The sequence below is a fragment of the Phalangium opilio genome, unplaced genomic scaffold (genome assembly GCF_054372755.1).
Source record: "Phalangium opilio isolate 3A_F unplaced genomic scaffold, DU_Popi_V2 ptg000042l_1, whole genome shotgun sequence".
In the NCBI taxonomy this organism is placed as follows: domain Eukaryota; kingdom Metazoa; phylum Arthropoda; class Arachnida; order Opiliones; family Phalangiidae; genus Phalangium; species Phalangium opilio.
The window spans coordinates 3,733,656-3,757,784 of NW_028324166.1; the positions used below are offsets into that span (position 1 = coordinate 3,733,656).

General features: G+C 38.6%; 5 protein-coding genes across 5 annotated transcripts; 2 read left to right on the top strand and 3 right to left on the bottom strand.

Moving 5' to 3' along the window:
* The first annotated feature begins 566 nt into the window (after positions 1–566).
* LOC149678453 (uncharacterized) lies at positions 567–16,176 on the top strand. Its single transcript, XM_089837147.1, has 4 exons — positions 567–635; positions 14,402–14,525; positions 14,601–14,750; positions 15,777–16,176. The coding sequence occupies exons 1-4, from the start codon at positions 627–629 to the stop codon at positions 15,983–15,985; spliced, it is 492 nt and encodes a 163-aa protein (XP_089693273.1). The 5' UTR covers positions 567–626; the 3' UTR covers positions 15,986–16,176.
* On the bottom strand, positions 2,672–4,866 carry LOC149678454 (uncharacterized). The gene is made up of 4 exons (XM_089836411.1): positions 4,682–4,866; positions 4,472–4,621; positions 3,460–4,281; positions 2,672–3,399 (listed from the first exon to the last, which is right to left on the bottom strand). Exons 1-4 carry the CDS (start codon positions 4,833–4,835, stop codon positions 3,275–3,277), a joined length of 1,251 nt encoding a protein of 416 aa, XP_089692537.1. The 5' UTR covers positions 4,836–4,866; the 3' UTR covers positions 2,672–3,274.
* LOC149678455 (uncharacterized) lies at positions 6,702–11,108 on the bottom strand. The gene is made up of 9 exons (XM_089836410.1): positions 10,504–11,108; positions 10,173–10,329; positions 10,055–10,104; positions 9,579–9,871; positions 8,464–9,504; positions 8,166–8,226; positions 7,952–8,085; positions 7,816–7,896; positions 6,702–7,750 (listed from the first exon to the last, which is right to left on the bottom strand). Exons 1-9 carry the CDS (start codon positions 10,860–10,862, stop codon positions 7,356–7,358), a joined length of 2,571 nt encoding a protein of 856 aa, XP_089692536.1. The 5' UTR covers positions 10,863–11,108; the 3' UTR covers positions 6,702–7,355.
* Positions 16,177–18,282: 2,106 nt separating the features above from the next.
* On the top strand, positions 18,283–19,444 carry LOC149678456 (uncharacterized). Its single transcript, XM_089836412.1, has 3 exons — positions 18,283–18,415; positions 18,485–18,725; positions 19,058–19,444. Exons 1-3 carry the CDS (start codon positions 18,404–18,406, stop codon positions 19,276–19,278), a joined length of 474 nt encoding a protein of 157 aa, XP_089692538.1. The 5' UTR covers positions 18,283–18,403; the 3' UTR covers positions 19,279–19,444.
* Positions 19,445–21,818: 2,374 nt separating this feature from the next.
* On the bottom strand, positions 21,819–23,647 carry LOC149678457 (uncharacterized). Its single transcript, XM_089836413.1, has 4 exons — positions 23,509–23,647; positions 22,517–22,982; positions 22,231–22,453; positions 21,819–21,943 (listed from the first exon to the last, which is right to left on the bottom strand). Exons 1-3 carry the CDS (start codon positions 23,518–23,520, stop codon positions 22,233–22,235), a joined length of 699 nt encoding a protein of 232 aa, XP_089692539.1. The 5' UTR covers positions 23,521–23,647; the 3' UTR covers positions 21,819–21,943; positions 22,231–22,232.
* Between the last annotated feature and the right edge of the window lie 482 nt (positions 23,648–24,129).

Below are 24,129 nucleotides of genomic sequence, written 5' to 3' on the forward strand. Positions count from 1 at the left end.
AGGTATCGGAGAGTGGGTAAAAGTTATTTGAATTACGTCATAGGCACGTGACTGAGTATAGGCGTGGTGTGAAAACTACCACTTCGCGAATTGACGCTGCAATATCGCTATAAACAAGGACTAGGTGTCCAGTCACTCTTCATGTGGAGTCTTTGTATCTTGGCGTCACGTGGTGACTGTGACGTATTACAAATAATTTTTACCCTCTGCCGACGCCTTGATTAACAAAGTTTGTGAACTCTGATAACTAAAACTCTCGTGGTATAATGGTGCATTTGGTTGAAATACATCATACGTGAATTTCAAGTAAAATTGTTAACAGATATTAAAATGTTAAATTTGTCACGCTGCTCAACTTAAACTTTGGGATTTCATTATCCAATTATCCTATTGTGTTTGTTGACGTCATCCCTTTGAAGCGCTTTAATTCATTTCTATGTTTTAGAGTTCGAATTACGTAACAATGTCTTCAAGGATCCTTGGCTATATTTATTTTCTTATATCGATACAGCTAGGTCGGGCTCAAAATTATCATCATAATCATTTTGGTTGTCGGGTTATAACTACAAACAGGGAGTTATCGTTGTTCTTTTCGATCGTAGTGCGTGCGGTTTCTATTGGCGACAATGATCCCGGTGAGTTAATATTAAATTGTTTAAATCATAAATAAGGGATCAAATTAATTTCTCTTTTGTTGAAATGTTAACATATAAGATTTTGGATGATTTTTTAAGAATAGTGTTCAGTTTTACACTTCAAAATATTTAATTTAAAGCGATTCATAAAAAACAAGTTGGGAAACCAAAATAAACCTCTCCGAGTCGAGACGCAATTAAGAGGTTTTTCTTAAATAATTAAATAAATATAATTGATATTAATTATTTTAATCGCCATTAATTTACCTTGATTCTACTTCTAGTTAAATCGTTTTAAGAAACTTTGTTCCTAAATTCATTTTAAACATAGCTATTGTTGACGTTTGAATTGAAGCGTATGCCTTTTTAACATTTTTTTGGGAATTTAGGGTATATAAGGCGATTGATTCGATATAAAAGATAAGAAAACCCACAATTGCGCGAACCTTTGGTGGAAGTCCAACCATTGAGAGGCTAAACGTTTCTCGTAACCCTAGCCGATCGCCTCGTGCTTCTTAATCCTAACGATGGGAATAGAAGCCAACCTAGTCCTACACCTAGGCTCATCAAACCCACGTCACACATACTTACTCTATGATAGCCCTATTAAAGCCTCCTTGTCAGAGCCAGATTTAGGTGTTATTGTAGAACCTGACTTGAAATTCTCTCAACACACAAATAAAGTCAGCAAACGCCTAAGTAATATCTCTGGGTTAGTTCGGCGTAACTTTTCCACTCGGTCCCCAAAACTAATTAAGACAATTTATAATTCCCTAGCCTTACCCCTAATAGACTATGCATCCCCAATTTGGACCCCTTCCTCCTGTAATGGTATTACAACCCTCCAAAAAGCTCAAAACAGGATCACTAAATTGGCTCACAAGCTAGATCACCTGCCCGCCCCTGTTAGACTGTCAAAACTTTCCATTGACCCAGTCCTAACCCGTCATCGCATCAACAACCTATGCTTATTACATGACTTTTTCAATAATAAACTAGCCCTAGATATCAGTAACTTCTTTAGTCCCGCACCTATCCACTCTACACGCGGGCACTCCCTCAAATTACTTAAACCTAGGGTCAACACCACTGTTCGTTTACAACACTTTACTCACTCCGTAATAACTGATTGGAACGCACTCCCTGAGTCCATCATAGCCCTAACTGATAAACCTAAATTCCGTGCCGCCCTTTCTTCCCACTTCGATAAATTACGCACTAGTCAATAACTCCACCTTATGGTCACTCATTCCTGATTTAAGATCTCATTTTTATAAAGAAGCTCATAAATTTCCATTAATGTTTTTTTTTATATTGGATTGTTCCACATTTTTTTTCCTCCCTCTTTAATGTATAACTACTTATACTTCAGTAATCTTAAATTTTACTTGCCCTCTTTAATTTAAATTTAACTTGCCCCTTTTAATTTAAATTCAACTTGCCCTTTCTACTTTAAAATTTAACTTGTCCTCTCACTGTAATTTACCTTAATACTGATATTTAAATTTAACTCTTTTTTTATACTGATATTTAAATTTAACTCTTTTTTATACTGATATTTAAATTTAACTCTTTTTTTTACACTGATATTTAAATTTAGCTCTTTTTTTTCTGAGGTACTAACCTAGCCCTAGTGGCTTATATGTACTATTAGTAGCAAATAAATAAAAAAAAAAAATTGCTTTCTGCGAAGGCGCTTGCTCCGATTTTCCAACTGCGAACGCGGTCATAGTTACGTCCAGTGTAATACCTCTCTATAATCAACGAAGGACGTGGGAGCTCCTTATGAGCTTCCGATAAAGGCAAGTTGGGGTTGGTTGGGAGATCGTCAGAAAAGCACTAGATAAGCTACCGACGAGTCATTACTGTAATTCCTACCAATACAGATCCCTCCACTCTGGTTCTGTTAGGTAGTACTGGGAAATCCGTTGACTATGTTTTTGCCCTACTTATCCCCTTCCCAACGATACCAAACACTTGCGGTTACAACAATTAGGACTCTAGTAAATAGGCGAAACGTTCATTAACGTCCTCTCCATAGAATTAACGTGAGAAATAAAAGCCATCAGAGTAAGTTCTGTGGATACTAGCGACATCTATTATTACCAAAAATTAGTCATTCTAATTAAAAATTTAAAATAAAAAAAAATTAGATCAAATTAATAAAATTGATGACATTTATTCTAGAGCTTAGAGATAAGATCCCAGATAAATATTTTTACGGAGATAGTCAAGATTGAGATAGACGGCAGCAGTGAAAGTCTAAAAATCGGTTTCCTTTCAATCCTTTGGTATATAGTATCATTGATTATTGCGATCCGTGAAGCTAGCGCCATTGCGGCTGGCTGATTTTCTTTGAATGTATAACCATATTGGCTAGATGGTTTGAAACTCTCTGCGCGAGTCAGTTTTGGAACCCTTTAAAATTCTCAATTTACCTTGAAAAGCGTTGCGTCATCATCATCATATCGATAGTTTTCACACATGGAGAATTCATACCCTTTACACCAGGAGGCCAGGATATCTGGAGGACAAAAACCCGTCTGCTTTTGTCCTCCAGGTAGCCTGGCCTGCTGGTGTAAATGGTATGAAACCTCCATGTGTGAAAACTATCTATTGACATTCAATCGTTTATTTATTTATTTGTTAGTTGGAAACCAATGTTTGATTGAACTGATGCCAAACACACTGGCCATGATCGCGTTAAGTAAGGCTAACATATAAAACAAATAAACGTAACTTCCGTAATAATCACGAAACAGACCTAAAATAAAATTAAAAAGTAATTAACGATATACGTTAACAATGTCTTTGAAAAACTTACCGATTAAAAATGGTAAAAATAATTGGGCTACGCCTTGGATACAAAGAGATATTCCAAAGGACACGGCTACGTTCTCGGTGCCTAATGTGGCGAATAGAGGAGCTAGGCTCGTCACGCAAATAACGTAGGCTACGTTATAAAAACATGCTACAATTACGTACAAATAATTTGTAGCTACAGTTAAAAACAGTAGAGCTAAAACGGTAATTAAAAACCCGAAAACTAAAATATTTTCCTTGGAACAAAGAGCTCTGTCGATGACCAAGGCAATTGGAATTCTGACTAAATCACCGAAGGACATCAATTCAAAGATACGATTATTCAGAGTCGTCTCCAAGTTGATATCGCGTCCGTAGTCCAGAACGGTCGTTCTGAATGTTACGGCGGTGAAAAAGGTTATAAAGTGTCCGATACAGGTTACGTAAAAGATATTCACTCTCAGTAGTTTCTTCAAAAGGGATAAAGGACCATCTTTCGATGTCCTCGTAACTTTCAATTCCTTCTCGTCGAGAGTAATTGCGCTATTGGAGTTTTCGTCAAAGATAGGTCGACGCTCCAAGTCCGCGATTGGGGGAGCTTGAATTTCTTCTAGTGGTCCAATAATCATAGCCAATGGTAAGGCTTGAATATAGAGGGCAGCGTGAATGAGCCATGATGACTCTAAACCGTATTCCTCCGCGGAGACTCGCATGACGTACGGGAGAATCAAAGCGCTTACTGGACCGAACGAATACACTAACATTAAGGCTTTGGCTCGGTGTTTTTCAAAGTGACCGGAAACAACTTGCATCGATACTGGGACGAACAAACTGGAACCCATTCCTAACGGAAAACCAACATTGTAACGAAATTATTTTGAAATTATTAGGGCTCCCCTCGCGACATTGTCTTGCCCAAATACTTAAAGCGTAACTTCGCCGCCCATTTCCAGCCTAATTCTAGGTAAAGCGGTTTGGACTGAGCCAGTAACGACTTAATTGTACTTATATAGATATAGACAGGTAGATGATACCTCTAATAGTCATGCATATTGTCAGCCACGTCACCGGATCATTTAGAGGATTGAAAACGGACATGACTGACCCAAGAACGCATAAAAATACGGCCAGTGTCAATGTTTTCCTCGTTTTCAATCGATGGACGAAAAATCCACTAAAAATACCTGAAAGAGTTAAACGCGATTGAAAACTTCATTAATATCGAAAAATTATTTCCTTTTTACCTAAAATGAGTTGAGTCGAATTCAAAGTGGTCAGCGGGTAAGCGGCCCGTTGTTTGCTAATTCCGTAGTGGTCCTGAATCAAAACAAATAAGACACCGGACGACCAGGGAAAAGCCGCCACTAAAACGGCAAATACGCAAACGGAAATTGCCATGAACCACGAAAAAGCCGAATCCACTCGCGGATTATTTCGCTGCGACACAAACTGAAACGCGCCCATTTTAAACCCCTCAACTGGACGCGCTAAAAACTTAATTGAACTACTTGGCAGTCAGTATTCCCCAAGGATTACCGTCTCCGAACAAAGCCACAAGAAGATTGGCTATGAGGGAAATGAATACGACGAGATGTGTGGCACCGACTTAAGGCTGTCCGCAACATAGCTGGGCCCCTTCGATGACCTTTGGAACTGTTACTTAATTTTCAACATAGATAAAGACAAGTTTCTTGACTTTCTCAAAAGGCGTATCACCATATGTTTATGAGATAAGTTCCATAAGTATGACACTTGATATACTTCGTAATGCTAGAGACAGCTCGAGCTAGTTCGAGAACGGCAAGGGAGAATTACAGACTACACTCGGTTAGTTTTGTAGTCCATATTATAGAGAGCTTTCAATACGTCACATCCTTCCAAGTCTTACCGCTGTTCTGGTAGCCATATTGGTGGTCTCAGCTTCATTCTTGCTTTATACCCACCAATATATGGCAGCGTAAATTATGTCACGAGACCCAGCTCCTCCTCCAACTGAAAGCTCTCTATTATTATTTAGTCTGCATTACTAAGCCTTTGACAGTAGCGCCTCAACAGGCGTCGCTTTACGAGAATCTATGACCTACCTAGGTCACTTCGTAACGAACTCTCAGTAATCAGTAACAAACTTATGGCCAGCATATCTTATGAACTTATGGTATCACATATATACGATGACTTAGAAACAACCAGCGAGAAAGATACGCCAGTGCCATATGTGTGTTTATTTCTATCTAAGTTTGCTCCGCCGCTTGAGTTTCTGCTTTGAAGGTATAATCAACACTGTAAGGAAGGTTTAGGGGTTATAATTTTTGTCGCATTCCGCAAGATGCTAGTAAAACATTGGGAGTCAAATCTTTCCTGATTAGTGCGTTTTCATACTACTTAAAATTATTAAATGAACGTCCCGTCAATTTCAGGGTTTCATTACCAGTCAATCAGTCAGTTAGAGACTTTTATTTATAGATGCCCCTTGTGTTGATATTTTGTAATCTTTGTATTTCAGGTCAAGTGAAGTCAAACGTAAAAGAATGAAATGGGGTTTCATTAAACTTGATGATAAGATTCCTGACACAATTTAAAGATTTTCTTTGACAAAATGACATTAAAATTATTGCGTTATCTTGATTCTAAAATTATTGCGTTATCTTGATTCTAAAATTATAAACGTTAATTGTTAAAGAGCTCAGTTACGTAATATTCAGAATGTTATAAAAAGGGTGCTGGTAGGACCGAATCACAGTGTGATGGCTCAATGGGGGATTTTGAGTCCCAATTGTAACTTCATGTCCGAATTTGGCTCCAAAAAGGACATCTCCTAACACAAGTTATGGTTTATTTACAAGTTTTATCCCTTAATTTTAACGTAATCAATTGAAAGACAATGCTAATTTAATGAAGGAGTCATCCTTAAAACACTCCAATTAATCGGAAGTTGTTTAGGGGGTGTCCCTTGGAGCAACACCCTTTTGGAAACAACCTGTATATTTCATAGTTGGAAGATATCGGCGTAATGTTAACCAGTCTGGGAAATAGCACACTTCCTCTGGTCGAAAACCAGTTTATTAATTGCTTGGACTAGTTTTTTAATTCAAAGAGTGCGGGTTACTTGTCCTCGGGACCAGTTTATTAATTGCAAATCTATAGGAGAACAAAGGCGGGGACCAGTCCTGAGACCAGTTTATTATTCAGGACTAGTTTAAAAAATATCCTTATTTCCCAGACTGATGTGAACTTGTTGGAAGGAAAGTAACAAAGAAGACCAAATGGGAAAACGCAGGTGTTAATATTTTAGAAGAAAATGTTAATTTCACATATACAGGCTGGAATATTCAAATTCTTCGATTTAAACGCTGATTTAAAAATGTTACGTCTCAATGTCTAATACTTAACCACAAATATTTTCGCTTTCTATAACAAAATATTAAAATATTCATACATCTCTAGACATAATGGGGGCTCCTACACAAATTAATATTGCAATTTCCTGTCTCGAAATTCGTTCAATCAATAACGTTACCATCATGGGAAGAAATGATAAAAGCGACACTGGGAATATTTCTCTCGTCTATACGGGACTTACGAGGTTACCGCCCCTTTTTCGAAGACTTGGTCTATCATGGCTACGGAGCGCGTTCGACGACAGGGAATGTCAGCCACTAAGTAAAGGCTGCCGACAGGTTATGGCAGCGCCCACAAAAAAACCTCTCGTAAATCCCGTAGAGTGTAAGGACTTTAGAGAAGTGGATGGGTAATAAGACAGGTAACTCGCCAAGACAGAAATGGTAACGCAATTGCTTCAAATAACACGGACTGACCCATACCTAATACTGGTAACTATTTCTTGATAGATAAAGGGACTGACAAAACGAATCGTGTTTTGAGTGGATTTCCTTGACGCGTTGTAATTAGTAATTAACGTTATAGATACATGCCGTTGACGAGATAGTCCGCGTCATGCGTCAAAGAAGAACGACCGCGTCGCGCTAATCGCTTTCGAATGTTTCTCATTCTGCAACCGACCAGGACCAAGAGTACGGCCGTAACGCAAAGGCCCAAACTTAGGGCCAGAACGGCGCTATTTGACTCCCTGGCGTGAACTCTGCCCGACCTTTTCAACTCCGCGATGCTCATACCACTTTCCGCGCTAATTAAAGAAACGGCCCTAGCTCCCGGAACTGGATTTGGGTGCGCGGTATGCAGCTGCTGTTTCATTTTGCTTGTCGCCGCTGGTTTGATGGTTGACCTAATGACCTCGGCTTGTTTAACAGTTGTCGAAGCTGGATCCTCGGTCGTTCGGTGTTTTATCGTATAATCTGCAAGACCCAGAATTTCCTATCCCTTAACATTTGTTGTTTCCCTAAGGTTACGAACGCTTTACCTTTTGGCTGCAACGTAGTCCTAACAGGTAGCTCTGCCTGAGGCTCGTATATTGCGTCTTCCGGGCTTTCGTCATTTTGAACTATGGACGAAAGAAATCAGTTTGACTATTTTTAATCTTTCATCCATGTGCCCACCTAGTGGTCGTACGACCGGTCCGTGGTCGTGAGGTATGCCGGAATTGACGCTATCCGGATAAACGGGTATTTGATGTCGGCTCTTGAAATCTTCGCGTTGTTGACCTTTATAAGAAGGTCGCCCATCTCCGTAACTTCCCCATTAATCAAAATACACGACAAAAATTAATTTTCTCTTTTGGCGGACAAGTTATTAATAAGAGTTTTAAAATACCCGTTAAGAAATGAACTCTGTTTAACGCGCGTCTCGACGTCAGATGGTACCATTTGGGATTCTGTAAGGACATAAGCTCGGGTTATTTTTTTCCAAAAGGGGGTCGAATGTTGTACCGTCCGTTTGACTTAGGGTTAAGATGGAACATCCGGTGTGTTTGTGGACGCAAAGACGTTAGGCTTCAAAGTTACCAGAAGTCCTTTACCGTCTTGGTGGTCCACATACCACCAGATGTTGCGTCTTAAGAAACATCAGACTCTACTTTAGCCTGGCCTGAATTTTGAAAGGGTTTATTTACCGTCTTTGGGGGGATATTTGGACATTTGTCGGTCGTTTGACGGCCAGTAGCGATCATCGTTGTTTCGGTATGGTCCGTAATTTGTCCCTCCCTCAGCGGCGTCCGTTTCAATTTGATGTCTATAGACCGAGTCGATATTGACACCTCCATTGGTCATGGCTCCTTCACGATACAAGGGCGGATCGTAACGACTGAATTCGAGGTCCGACAGACCGGCGTTCTTTCTCTGATTTGGCGTATCCAAAGACGAAGCTCTTGATCCGGCTTCTAAGTTATCGTTATAGCTACTCCATTGAGGATTCGAGTAACTAGGGGAATGGTTCGATATTGGTGCTTGTTGTTGAGGTTGTCGATACGATCCGGCGTTGGCCGCGACGAAACTACTGTGTTTGCTGTTAAAAGGTCTGGCATTTTGCGCTGGAACAAATCTGCTTTCGCCATCTGTTTCTCTCGGATTATTGGGCGTGTAATCTTCGGAGTCTCTAATTGCGTCTCTCATTGGGTAATTAGGATTCCAATTACCACCTCCATCCACTCTGGATTCCTCGAGTTGTTTGTCCATGTTTTCTAATAGATTCGATTCAATGGACGGTTTTCTGTTCAACGGGACATTCAAGTGACTGTCCAAGAGCTCTTTCTGGTAAGTGGTCATGTCCTGGTCCAGATTTGAGCCTCTAACTCGTGGTCGTTCTTCGGCCGAATCAAAGTTATTCGGTTTTAGTAAGCGGTTCATGACGGGACGCGAGTTTGATTGGAGGTGGGAGGATGGGTGTAAGAGTTGTTTATCGCGATTAGGGGGTGCTGGGACGACTCTAGAATATGGTGCTGAGGTTGATGGTGAGACGGGAAGCGGCGAAGGGACGGGTGACTCGCTCTTAGCAGCGATCTCTTCTAACGGGTTGTTGCTTTTGGGACAATGGAGGTCTTCGGCTTCGTCGCTGCCGTCGGGACATTGGGGAATACCGTCGCAAACGTTGTAGATCGCGATGCACTCTTCGTTTTGTCGGCAAGGAAATTGATAGTGTTTGCAATGAGATTGGTCTACAAAATAATTTATTTGCAATTGTTAACTATAATATTCGTCTTAAATTGTTTGTAGAAATGATACGTTTAACCTTTAGTTTCTTGTTTTAACGAATGCGGAATATCAGATGGTATTGGTGGTTGTACCGTAGCTAGATCGTATCTAGCGGCGGCCAATTCTTCACCCCGCGTGCCCACGGTTGGACGTAGTGTAGGGACCGCGGTACTGGGTCTGCGAGATCTTAAACTGGCCAATTCATTTTCGTGGGTAACTTGGGACTTCCATTGGGCAAAGTCGTACGAAGTTCTTTCGGCTCCTGATGATTGCGATGGCGGAACTTGCAAAACTGAACTTTTGTAATTCCCATGAGATGTAAAGCGACATCTAAATATTACATTCGTTATTCTCGATAATTTTAAAAATATTTTACTTGGGTGGAAACTTTCTTGGGTCTAGATACTTGACCTAACGCCTTGGTATCGCGACTGAAAATCCATTACATATTTTCGGCGAATGAGTTAGAAGTATCTGAACAGGTTTCCATCCCCTCGTACTTTTAGGACAAACCTGAATGAGTTAACGGGACCACAATCGAATAGATAGCAACTCCCGGAATTCTAAAATTATTTAATAGATATACCTAATTAAAGAATAGATTAATTAAATATTAATTGAAACGACGTACTTTATCAGCGAAAACAGCAACGTTACATCGTGGTGTTTCCCAACACCATTGAAGGCAATCATTATTCGATGATTTTTCAGTTTCGTTCAGATATTCGGCTCCCAATGAACGAGAATCGTGGGTTCGTATTATCGTATCCGTCTTCACGTCGAAATACCTAAAAATAAAAGGGAGAAAATTGTCACCCTCGGAGCGAGTAGAAGCTGTTTAATCTGTTTTTCCTCTATTTTATCACAGCAAACGCATACTCGTAAAACTACCTTAAGATAACGTTATTATTTTGACAAACGCCAAAGGTCTTCGGACAAAAATGAGATATAATGAATTTTACCCAAGGAAGGACTGCGGGGATGATAGTCTAACGGGTGTCCTGGACAATTCGTACGAATTGGGTGACCTGGTATCAATGCCTTCTGAATCGGGAACGGCATTCCTCTCGATTCTTTTGAAGCGTCTCTTCTCGACTAGAGTATTTTTCAATTCCACCTCAAATTGTCGCGGATGGTAAACAGCTGTTACGAAACTCGTGGGCTGCCGTTGACGTTCGACGTTTCTCGGTTGAACCGAGGTCGCGTCACCGGCGTTAACATTGTCAATTTTCGAGGTCTCGGAAACTGTAAGTCCGACTAATAATAATAGAACGCCTAAGCCTAACAAGGTGACTTTTCCCAGTCCAACCCGTGGTGACATCGTTCTCTATTCGCGACGCAACCTAGCTTTCAAAATTAAGAATATTCAAAGAAAAATAAACGCGTATTTGGATGCGGGTATTAAGCCGAGACGGTTATTGCAACGCGTACTGGTATGATATCTACATTGTTCCTGATTTAGCAATCGCGTTATTAATGTTTTTGTTCGCGAGTGTAACGACTGCTAAACGCCGGCGAAAAAAGATACACCGATCAATGACAAAATTCCCAGTACCAGTGCTCAGCCACCAGGTTTTCAGCCTGAATGCCATGGAGACGAGTACTTTATAATAGGGCATTTCGGGCAGACCTTACGTACGGTTTTGGGTTCTGTTTAACGCTGTTGAGAACCAAAGGTCTGGGTATTGGTTTACGCTAGCTTAGATTGAAAGGATCTATAACGGATTAAGGGGATGATGTAGGGGGGTTGGCGGAAAAAATCCATATTATCACGCACTCGCAGACGTAACCCGGACTTCGGAAGTCGAGACATAGACAAATGGAATTACACCAGGACATCTATACCCCTATAACTAACTGACAAAATGATAATGAACGCTAGGCTAATTAGTTCAAATCCATGATCTTTTCTTTTCATTATAAAACCTAAACCTGATTATTTAAACGTGTATTTAACTTTCGGCTCACTCTGTGTATTGGTTTACGCTAGCTTAGATTGAAAGGATCTATAATGGATTAAGGGGGTGATGTAGGGGGGGCGGAAAAAATCCATATTATCACGCACTCGCAGACGTAACCCGGAGTTCGGAAGTCGAGACGTAGACAAATGCAATTACAGGACATCTATACCCCTATAACTAACTGACAAAATGATGATGAACGCTAATTAGTTCAAACCCAAATTGCTTTAGCTATTTAGGAAGCTGGACGCGATGGTGTTAAATTTGCGGGCACCTTCATTTAGGCATTAACCAAGAAAAATTCGTTATTAGCATCTTGGAAAAGAACAAAACAGAAATGATAACGTTAGACCTTCCTTTGGGAATAATCATGTTGATTCGTTCATTAGCCACATCGTAGTATACGATGAGGCTCTTAGTTTGACCCGAGCCGTAGTAGTAGTAGTTGTGGCCGTAGTTTTAGCTTTCGTTATCGTTAATTTTTAGCTTAAAATGAACTCTATCGTATATCAACCCACCCATAGGTGGAGCTGAGCTCGGTTAGAGATTTTATTTTAATTAAAAATTTTCCTGGTCGCAGCCGGGATTCGAAGCCGGGTCGCTTGCGGGTCGGGAATGAGAGAGGGGCCTATTTATTTGAGGGGTCGGATGCTTCTGTATTTTTGGGGTCGGATACTTCTGAATTTATATCTTTTGGTCTTTATATTTCTTTTCTTTTTATTTATGTACTAATTAAATAGATAACGATGTGGCTACTATTGAGGCCCAGCCCTTGGGCCATCTTGTTTTAAATTACAAGTTGGAAAAACCAAAATATTACCTCTCCCAGTCAAGAGGACTACTTACAAACCTTTTCACCTAGATATGGAATTATTTCTCTTTTTTTTAAGTAAAAATTTAGGAATTATTAAAGCAGTATTCCAAGCATAGAGAATATATAGTAAAGCAGACGACATTTTACATCCAATAAGGATGTACCTTGGACACATGAATCAGTCAATGGGGAAAAAACCAGAAATGAAGTGTATAAATTTTGGAGAGTGTAACCTTTATGTGTTTGTAAAGGTCCAATTGTCTACGCTTCAACTGTTTACCCTATATTCTCACGCGCTGCTATTTTTTAGTGCTTTAACGGAACATTCATCACTATTATATTTTTTATTAATTGTAAATTATGGTTCTTAGATAAAACTGAAGTATAGGGAACGGGTATTTACTCTTTCCCTACACCTAAACCTCTACTAGATAAGTGTTTAAGATGGATTAACGCCTTTGGGGGAGTCGAGTTAACGCACGATAAAATTAAAAAAATATCACTGCATGTGCAGTGAGCACGTAATATAGGCGGCGTTGCTTCTAAGGCCTAAGCTAGCATGAAGAACCCGCTATTCTTTTAATTGGATTTGCGTGGTCACGTGATGCGCGTAACCATCATGCGCACTAGTCATGGTGCGAATTTCGACACCTACTGAATCGATAAATAATGAATTTTTTCTATAAATACTCGATCAATAATCGATAAATAATAAAATTTCTCTATAAATACACGATCAATAATCGATAAATAATAAAATTTCTCTATAAATACTCGATCAATAATCGATAAATAATAAAATTTCTCTATAAATACTCGATCAATCTATATCTATATAAATCAAAGTCCTGACTGACTGACTGACTGACTGACTGACAGACTGACTGATAATCAACGCCCAGCCCAAACCGCTTGCCCTAGAAGGCTGAAAATTTGCAGGAACGTTACTTATAAGTAGTAGGCGCGTACTAAGAAAGATTTTTCCAATCCGCTGCCATCTTAAAAAATGGCGCCCGGAAATGTAAAAAATATTCTCTATGCAATTAAGTACGCGCATTTCAACCGATTTCACAAATATTTAGTACACTGGTTTGCTTTAACCTTAAGACGGGCTGAATGGTCTTTCGGGTTCGATTTTTCGGCATCTTTTAAAATGGCGCCCAGAAATGTAAGAAAATATTCTCTATGCAATAAAGTCCGCGCGTTTCAACCGATTTCACAAATATTTAGTACAATGGTTTCCTTTAACCTATAGACGGGCTGAATGGTATTTTGGGATCGATTTGTTGCCATCTTTTTAAATGGCGGCCAAAAACTTATAAACCCTTCTTTATGGAATAATGTCCGCGTGAAAAGTAATAAAAAAAATATCCCGACGGGCTGACGGACTGTGCCGAGTGCCTTCGCTCCTAGGGTGCTACAAAAATATTAGTCATCAGTAAAATCTACACATTCTTTATATCATTTTAGATGGAAGTTCTTATTACACGCGAGCGACGCCGCGGGTAACGGCTAGTAATCGATAAATAATAAAATTTCTCTATAAATACTCGATCAATAATCGATAAATAATCAAATTTCTCTATAAATACTCGATCAATAATCGATAAATAATCAAATTTCTCTATAAATACTCGATCAATAATCGATAAATAATCAAATTTCTCTATAAATACTCGATCAATAATCGATAAATAATCAAATTTCTCTATAAATACTCGATAAATAATCAAATTTCTCTATAAATACTCGATCAATAATCGATAAATAGTCAAAAAAATTTCGTTAAATACTAGATGAAGCGCTCCCTCAAACAATTATCTAGTATTTTGTCATTTAATCACAGAAAATAGTCGACAATCGAGTACTCGTACGTCTAGAATAGCTGCCGAGAACTCGACAAATAATCGAAATATAAAAAAAATTAGCTAGCCTAAATACTCGATAATCGATCGAAAAGAATTTCTCGAATCGATAATCGGTTTTGCAAAATTTAAGTAGTTGGTATTCATATCGATACCGAAAGAAATAAAAACAGTATTCGCCAATGCATATTGCATTAATTAAACTTTAATTATTCCTTAGAGGTGTCTAATTGCGGCGATCGTGGCAGCTTCTTTGGCTTTATTCGTCTCGCTCCTTTTTACATCCGGAGTTACTGGAAATTTTGATCACTTGGAATACAACAACCCAGACTATTATGGTATAAGTAAGTATAAGGTTTCCAAGGAACGTTAAGAACTTCTTGAAATTACGATGCTAAATTGTTGTATTACAATTTAAGGAATGTGTCCTGATGGCCATCGCCATGATTATTGCGATATCAAACGTGACATCATCTGGAGACTGAAAAGGAACAAATACTTATGGGGTTCACGATGCCGAGGAAACCTGCGACGAATTAATGGTTCTGTTTGTGGTGCTGTTTTAAGAGGTAATCTAACATAACCTAACTTCAAATTTCTCAAACGTCACTAGAAATTAACGTGGCCAAAAATATATATACTCTTGTGGTTCATAAATGGTGGTTGTTGGGGTCAATTTGGGTCGAAAAATGACCTACGATTACCCCCACCCCGAGGCGAATTTTTTTTAGTTGGGGAAATAATTTATTTGTCAATTGTCCCTTCAAGGTGAAACATTAAAATTTGGACTATTGCAGCGTGTTTCAATGTAAGTTAATGAATACCCAAACAAGCAATTTAACGCCAACACGAAGTTCTTTGAGTAGGTTATAGTCCTATTGGCTCCCCATCCAACCATACAAAACTTAGGGATCGAGTAAACAGGGCGGAGTAATTAAGGAAAATGTTCGATAAAACAAACCATCCATAGGAATAGCATTACACCCAACTTTGGAGGCTCATAACTCTGGTTCTACTAGAGATACGTGGAAGTCATATTTGCCCCCCATCCAACCATACTAAAAACTTGGGGATCGAGTAAAAAGGGGTCGAGTAATTAAGCAAAAGGTTCATTAACATACCCTCCGTAGGAATAGCATTACACCCAATTTTGAAGGCTCATAACTCAGGAGTTCACTACACATAAGAGGATAGCCAAATTTAACTACCTCAAATACTTTTAGGCGCAAGGAGGAAAATAACCCAAGAAGGTGACCTCTCCAGCCCCTGTGGTGTTTGATTCTTTTCTGGAATTAATGAAATGGTCTATTGTAAAGTTGTCGCTTATTACGAACATGTTGAAAATGGTTCAATTTCAATAATTGTCGACGACGATCAAGGTTTAAAATCTAATTAAAAACATCGGCTTACCCAAGCTTATTTTGCCACCTAAATGAATTTGTTAATCGTCTTTACATAATTTAAATTAATGGACCAAAGCAAATGATTTCATCGATGCCCCAATAACGTTAAAAGGACCAAAAACTAGCCCAATATGTGTACATTTCCGTAGGAAATGAGTCAACAATTTTAAAACAACGGAAATAAATATTTAGGTTCCTACGAAGTTTGCCATGGTGGGGACCCCGATGAAAATTCAATGAATTGTCACACTGATTGCCAAATACTGAGCCTGGATGTTTCTGGGGACTGTACAGTTGGTAACAAACCCAGGGACAGATGCATCTGCTTTAGCAACAGAACCGAAGAAATAACTGAGCCGCCTGAAATTATTGAAAGCATTTCTAATTCAACTCTCGAATAATACATATTTTTACATAATATTTGACTACATCCATTCAAGTAATCAATGCTTATTTGTAGGTTCTGCCACAAAGTTATGATTTTATTGTTGCCTTGTGGTATTTATATTATGTATTTAGATTACTGACACTAATTGGAAACTTAGTTATTACAATTGAGAACAAATAAAGTAATTTTTATACGGAGATTCAATCAGATATGCATTTTCAAAATCGAAGAAATTGTTTATTTCAACAAGAAGCGATATCTAGTTTACTAGAGAGAATTAAGATATAAGATGCCTAAGCATTCGTGCGCCTAGTCCCAGCATGGGCCAAGAATAGTAAGAGGACTAGGCAGGGTCGCAAAAAGGCGTCCAACGGAAAAAACGGCCACTAGTAGCGCGATCTATCGGCTCAATTTATCGGAAACCGGAACTTCGTCACTCTTTGGGGTCAAATCACGTGGCTCAAAAATCCGGAAAATATAATTCCAAATTCAGCGCATGCGTGAGTGTGACAAGGCAATATCAGCTGAGCCTAAATTTAGCCAGACAATCCGCCCATTGTTTGCATAGCAAAGGCTTGGTTTTTATGTACGGTTTACGAAAGTAGCGACTAAAACTATTACAGATAGATAAAGCGCAGAGCTTCTTTTTAACCATCTTGAAAAATTAAAATACTTAACTTTATCCTTTTTGCCGTACCGTTTAACTATTCTTGGCCAAAGGTTTGGGTTTCGTTTCAACAAGATAAATTCGGAAAATCGCCATTTTTAATACGGCCAACCGAGATCGCGCAAAGTTGGCCGTAGCCGGAAATGCTTGACCCCAATTCCGGTTTCTCCCTATTTTAACCCCCGCTGATACGGGATGGCTGTTTTTTTGGAAAGACGAAGTCGTTTGCGCGTAGAAGCTTGGGACTGCCTAGTCCTCTTACTATTCTTGGCCCATGGTCCCAGTCCCCCTTTCGAAATGCAAGAGGGGGGGACGTAAAAGGAGGCCGGGCTATTTCGCCTCTCCTCAATCGGAAAATACGTAATTTTAGTCATTCGCGTCGCGCTGACGTGAGTTTTCAAGAACCAATGAGATGCTGATTGTTAGTTAGAGGCGGGTATTAACTTCGGACCTACGTTTGGACTGGAGATAAAGCTAGAAATGTGGCGAATTTACACCTTCTCCATAGTAAACTAGATATCCCTTCTTGATTTCAAACAAAACCTATATTTAAAGGATTTGGGATTAAGAAGACATAAGTGGGCGGGAAAAATTATTTGAAATACGTCATAATCACCACGTGACGCTAAGATACAAAAACTCCATATGGAGTTAGACTGGACACCTAGTCGAAAATGTAATATCTATGGCGTCCGGGTCAATGTTCCAAGTTATGTTTGGAGTATTTTTTAAGTGACCCCTTGAATTTAATTAAAAAACTGAAAGACAATGATTATTAATTTAATTAGGGGGGGGACATCCCCAAAACACTCAAATCATAACCCGAAAACGGTGGCCCTGACGACAAAATGTCTTAGAACATTTTCGACTCGAAATCGCCCTAAGAACACTGCCCTTAATTTGTCACAGACCTTTCAGAAACACACTGTATAGTTATAAAAACATGGACAATTCCGTAATATTACGCAAACTCTACGACGTCACTTTATATTTACCAGGACAGGGTAGAACTGGTATAACGCTTATCTCTGGGTGGTGGGGATTTTGTTCATTTTAAGTGTTGTACTCTCAGTAATCAACTTTTGTTGCTATGAACCATCGAAATTATTAATAGGGTGACTTCTACGTCTTTCAAAGTGTCAAGATGTTATACAAACAATTTGATCTTTTCAATTTAAGGAATTTCCGGATTATCTTAAAGGCCACATGCAACCCCATAATTTTTATTCGACACGTGCGTAGTGCATATTAGTTTTAGTATTTTAGCGTTACGTTACTACTACCCAAGGGTAGTTTTGATGAGCGTAAAATTAACTGTATCATTAAATTTCTGGGAAAAAAAATAAGTTCAAATTTTAAATTTGAATCTGAATTTTAATAAAATTTAAAATTTTTAAAAATTACATGTTATCAATCGCTTTAGTAGAGTGTACGGGATATGCAACGATTACGGATGCCTCGTTAGTTACAAGTGAATTAATAATCAATCAATAAACTCATCAATAGTGAATTAAACAACTCATAGTTACAATTATATTTCAAGTGAAGTTGTATTTGGACTTTAAAGAATTTAAATTTTTAATACGTCAAGGGTATTTTTGATTATCTCGAAAAATCAATATGAATATTTAGTTAGTAATCCATAAATTCGGGCAAAGCTGTTTTTACTGGCATATATAAAGAAATTCAATTCCGTTGAAAATCACAACAACTTCATCCATTCTACTTTGAACAACTCAGTATTACAAGAAGCTGAATTTAACCATGTATTTTTCGGTAAGAAAAACTTTGAATTTTTTTTAATGAATATTGGATTACAATTTTCTATGTATCTCCACCATCCAGGGATTAGCTTTGGCCGTCGCTTTGGTGTTCGTCAGTTGCAACGCTGACGGTCTCATTGGTGCAAATGATATCTTGGGAGGGTTAATCGGTGGTGGCGTTGATAAAGGCATTGGAGGAGTTGGACTTGACAAAGGACTCGGGCTCGGGCTCGGTGGACTCGGACTCGGAAAAGGCTTGGGATTCGGTTTAAACAAAGGCTTAGCCATTCCTTTACCACAAGTATACATCAACAAGGGCATCGGTAAATACTAAAGTTTTTTCTCTTTACTTACTCATGATTCCTGGGCTAAAGGGTTTCACAAGTCACCGTAATAAGAGCGCTGGAAAAGTTCTCAATAACCAAAAGCCTGATTGGACCATGGAGTCTCTATCTCAAAATATAGAGTCCATGATTGGACAGAGGGGTTGGTTTGGCGGGTGACTTGTGATACCGTTTAATTGCAATATGAAGTAATACAAATGAATACTATTTCAATCACTGTCGAAAAAGGCTAGACAGATTAACCAGGGCTGTAGCAAAGCAGAATTTACTTCCTTATATTAAAATACTAATTCTTTTTAAAACTCCTAAAGGTTTTGGTCCCGCTGGACTCTCTCTCGACAAAGAAGTTGGACTCGATTTCGGAAAGGGCCGCGTTGGATTCAACATCGGAAAAACCATCGGCAAAGGCGGAATTAACTTGAGATTGGGCAAAAATCTTGGATTTGGAGGCGTCAACTTGGGTCTTAACAAGAACATTGGTCTCCCACTACCCAGCATCGGTCTATCCAAGGGAATCAGCGTTGGAAAATAAAATGCACTAGTTGAAGACAAAGGAAATACTATAGGACACATTCGTGGCTGACTTTAATGGTCATAGTGTCTATTAATATATTCAAAGCGTATTCTTTAAAATATATATTTATAATATATTCTGTGGCGATGTCTTTTTTTTGAGAAAATAAAAATTAAAATAGTAATTTGATGAAATTCATTAGAACTTAGATAATTAAGGAAGAATAATTTCATTCAGATTGCAGTTCACGCGTAAGACGTCAGTATGTACATCAAGATTGCTAATATCATAGACATCTATATCTATAGATATATATATATACCAACAGCAAAGGTACCCACTGTTGGCCTTAAGCCTGTCACGTCCTTTTCATTACTTTTTAGGGCACCATTTTATATATATATATGATTAAAGGTTGTGTTCTTTGAGTCAGACTGAGTGAAGGGTGTCAAAGAACGTGGGGTCTAAAACATTTGTTTTCTAAGGTACGGGTCCCCAAACATTGGCCCATATGTGGAGTAAGATATCAGCCTGCCCATCTTGTTTAGAAAAATTCAATAGCCTTCAATATATGACCGTTAATGAGCCTTTATATAGCAGAAGTGTAATTTTAAAAGTTGAAGCGTGCCTAAGCTGGTAATGTAAAAGTAGTTCAAAGTGTAATAGTACAAACGTTTCCAGTTGATGTTTCTTTTATTCGTTCCAAGGTAACATTGTTATTTAGAGGTATTGTTTGAAATGTCCACTCTTGTGCTATTACTCTTTGAACTACCTTACATTACCAGATTAGGCACACTTCTTCCATTAAAAGAAAACTTCTGCTAGATAAATGCACATTAACGTTCTTAGATGGGAGGATATTGAAATTGTTCAAACAAGATGGCCAGGCTCATATGTCTTGCTCCACATGTGTGCCAATTTCCTGGTTTTAGGGATTAATGTATAGGGGCCGGCAGTACCTTCATACTGTAGCACGTCACTGTTTGGAGACGGAAGATAAACAGCTTGCAAAATTTCTAAGACTTAAGCTCGGGTCGCAATACAATTAATGAGAGGCGTAGAATATTCTTTATTTTTCTTTATATTATGTACTTTTGTCAAAACTTAGTTCCCTTCTGAACTTTTTGAAGAAACGTATTTTTGACCCATGTTAAAATATGCGCTATTCGGTATAACTTGGAGGAGAAAATTTTGATTCTGGAGTAGCATTTTGTGGGCCCTACATAGCTGTTTAAAAATTCCAGCACGCTTTTCATGGTTGGACATAATTGAGTCATGGGCCAAGAATAGTAAGAGGACTAGGCAGGGTCGCAAAAAGGCGTCCAACGGAAAAAACGGCCACTAGTAGCGCGATCTATCGGCTCAATTTATCGGAAACCGGAACTTCGTCACTCTTTGGGGTCAAATCACGTGGCTCAAAAATCCGGAAAATATAATTCCAAATTCAGCGCATGCGTGAGTGTGACAAGGCAATAGCAGCTGAGCCTAAATTTAGCCAGACAATCCGCCCATTGTTTGCATAGCAAAGGCTTGGTTTTTATGTACGGTTTACGAAAGTAGCGACTAAAACTATTACAGATAGATAAAGCGCAGAGCTTCTTTTTAACCATCTTGAAAAATTAAAATACTTAACTTTATCCTTTTGCCGTACCGTTTAACTATTCTTGGCCAAAGGTTTGGGTTTCAACAAGATAAATTCGGAAAATCGCCATTTTTAAAGGGCAACACTCCGAAATACGGCCAACCGAGATCGCGCAAAGTTGGCCGTAGCCGGAAATGCTTGACCCCAATTCCGGTTTCTCCCTATTTTAACCCCCGCTGATACGGGATGGCTGTTTTTTTTGGAAAGACGAAATCGTTTGCTCGTAGAAGCTTGGGACTGCCTAGTCCTCTTACTATTCTTGGCCCATGATTGAGTCCAGCCACTTGTTGGTGGAAATATTGTAGTAGCTTAGTCAGGTGTGATTAGAAGTTCTTATTGCTAAATTCATGCCCAACAAAAGCCAGAGTACTATGAAATCTTGATCTCACGAATCAAGGATACAAATTAATTATTTAACTTTAAATTTGTTTAAATAAATTAATTGTCTGGTAATGGAACTTGAAGTAATTTTTTTCACAACCTTCTTTCGAACCTGGGACACTCAACTAATGCTTTTCAAAACATCAACATAAAGTTACGTTATTAATTAACTTTAACTTTTAGTATCTTTCTCAAAAACCTAATAACAACTTTAAGAGATATAGTATTTAAAAACTTTACCCATAAGTTTAAATGAATCCTTAGTATTCTGTTTCGTTGAACAGGTAAAGAAGTAAGAGATAAGTACAAAGTCAAAGGAACCAATAGTTACGGTTTCTAAAAATAGTAGAAAGGGATAATAGGCATTTTTCAAATATTTGTGAACTAGTGTCAAACCGGTTCCTGACTTGAATAGACCATAAAATAGGCTTAAATATCCTGTTTAACTTTGTGCATAAGCTTATTAAAGATTTAATCATATTAGAATAGAATGAGCTTAATTTTTTAACGGCGCAATTATGAAAATGAACAAAGATTAATAGTAATTAATGTTTTCTTTATTTTATCAGTAACAAATAAAAACATAGATTTTACCATAAGTTCATAAAAAAACCAAATATATTAATATGTTGATAAATTATATCTTCACGGCAATATAACCTGAAAAAAAAATGAAAAACCTATTGTAGAATAAAATATAAACCAATTGTATAATTAAGCGCTAACAAAACTAATAATTAGTTTCCAGTAAATTTTTCGTATTTTCATAGAGAATTATAACAAGAGGAGTGGCATGATCTTCAAAAGGGGGCCTATGCAGTTGGGTTTGCCTTACGGCTGCTAAGGGAACTAATACTTTCTAGGTAGGACGCGGGTGTTGAAAACGAGGCCTTACGCACCCACTTCTCTCGCTATAATTCCCTTTGGTCACATGTATATCGACTCACTTTTATTTTCCAATTTGGATTCCTTTGGAAAGTCCAATACTGGGGAAAGGTAGATTAATATTCTTGTTTAACCCCAAGTTGAATCCACCGAGTCCAAGGTTCTTTCCCAATCGCAAGTTAATGCCTCCTTTGCCGATGGTCTTTCCAAGGTTCAAACCAATAATTCCTTTACCGAAGTCCAACCCGATTGAACCGTCAGTAGATAATCCGCCAGGGCCGAAACCTTTCAGAGTTAGAGATTAGTATAGTTTATTATAAATTATCTTATGGAGGGAGTTCTCATTACCAATGGCTTTGTTCAAATACAGTTTTGGGATGGGGATAGTGAGGGCCTTGTTGATTCCAAGTCCCAATCCACCGAGACCAAGTCCGCCGAGATTAAGTCCAACACCCTTCTCACCTCCAATATCTACACCTACTCCATGTCCTAACCCATCAACACCAACGTCGACTCCGTGGCCCAATCCGTCGACACCAACATTAACTCCGTGACCTAATCCATCAACACCAACGTCAACTCCGTGCCCCAATCCGTCAACACCAACGTCAACTCCGGGACCATAACCATCGACGTCCACGACCTCGTGACCTAAACCGTCGACTCCAACTTCGTGTCCTAAACCATCAACAGCAACTCCTTCTCCACCTACACCGAGTGCACCACCAAGAAGACCACCGAGAAGTTCGTTCATGCCAATGTCTCCAGCGACATTGCGAGTAACAATCGCCAAAGCAACGATAATAGTGATAACCTACAGAGCAGAGAATGAAGTTAGTTAAGTGGTTAAAAGTACCCAGTCTTCGAGAGAGACGTTTTGAACTGTAATCATAAATTAAAACTAAGATTGACCTAGAATACTCTAATTTCACAGGTGAATGAGATCTACCAGATTCTACAACTTGCTAACAACTCGGTATGATTAACGGGTATGGATACTGAATTCTGTATTCTGGATACTGAATTCTGTATTCTGGACACTGAATTCTGTATTGTGTTTACGGTATAGCACATACTGTATTTTAAATACTCTATACTATAAACTATATTGGATTACTGGTCGAGTCAGGGTAGGGATAAAGTTAGATTTCCTGCAAATCCGCCACCTCTCTATCCTTTGTTAAGGCCAGAAATAGCCGACTAGAAACCATTTCCAATTTAAATCTCGAAATCAGTACAGAAAAATCTATTTTTCTGTGAAAACTTTGTTGCCTTGTAAGAATGGTTCGAACATGGACAACTTTCTTCAAAAAAAAAGACACTAAAGAACTTGTACTTACGAAAGACTTCATGATGAACAGATAGAAAGATTTCCAATTGATCCTGTGGATGAAATTAGAATGACTTTCTAGGGAGAATGGCGATCTTTTATATATCTTTAAAATGCGATAAAACAAGTGGCGAAATTCTAAGACAAATATATACACATTATTAATTTTTACGAGAGGACAAGCATACAATGGAATAAAGCGTAAGAAACACGTAGCTGCTCGATTTACATCCGAATTGAAATAGTATTGACAGTAACTCTTGATAAAATTAAAAAAAAGAAAGTATTAAATCAGAGAGAATTTATAATAGGGAGTGGAAGCTCTTGCCCTTGACAGTGCTAAATACAATGTAGCTCAAACAAGTAGGCTGTGACGCTAAAACTGGCCAGGTAAATTTCCGGCCTCATGACTCTCCTTTAATTTTAAAGTTTGCCCTCAATCACTGTTGGTTGTACAATTACCCAATAAGGGTTCGCGATTTCGAGTATGACTCGCGCCATTCGTAGTTATTTTAAGTCAGACGTTTCCCTTTCCCTAAAAAGGTAGTGTCCATCTCTCCTAGACCCTCCCACGAAATTCTAGACCCGCCCTAGAGGGAGGGGCCTAAAAAAATAGCACCGGAAATAGACC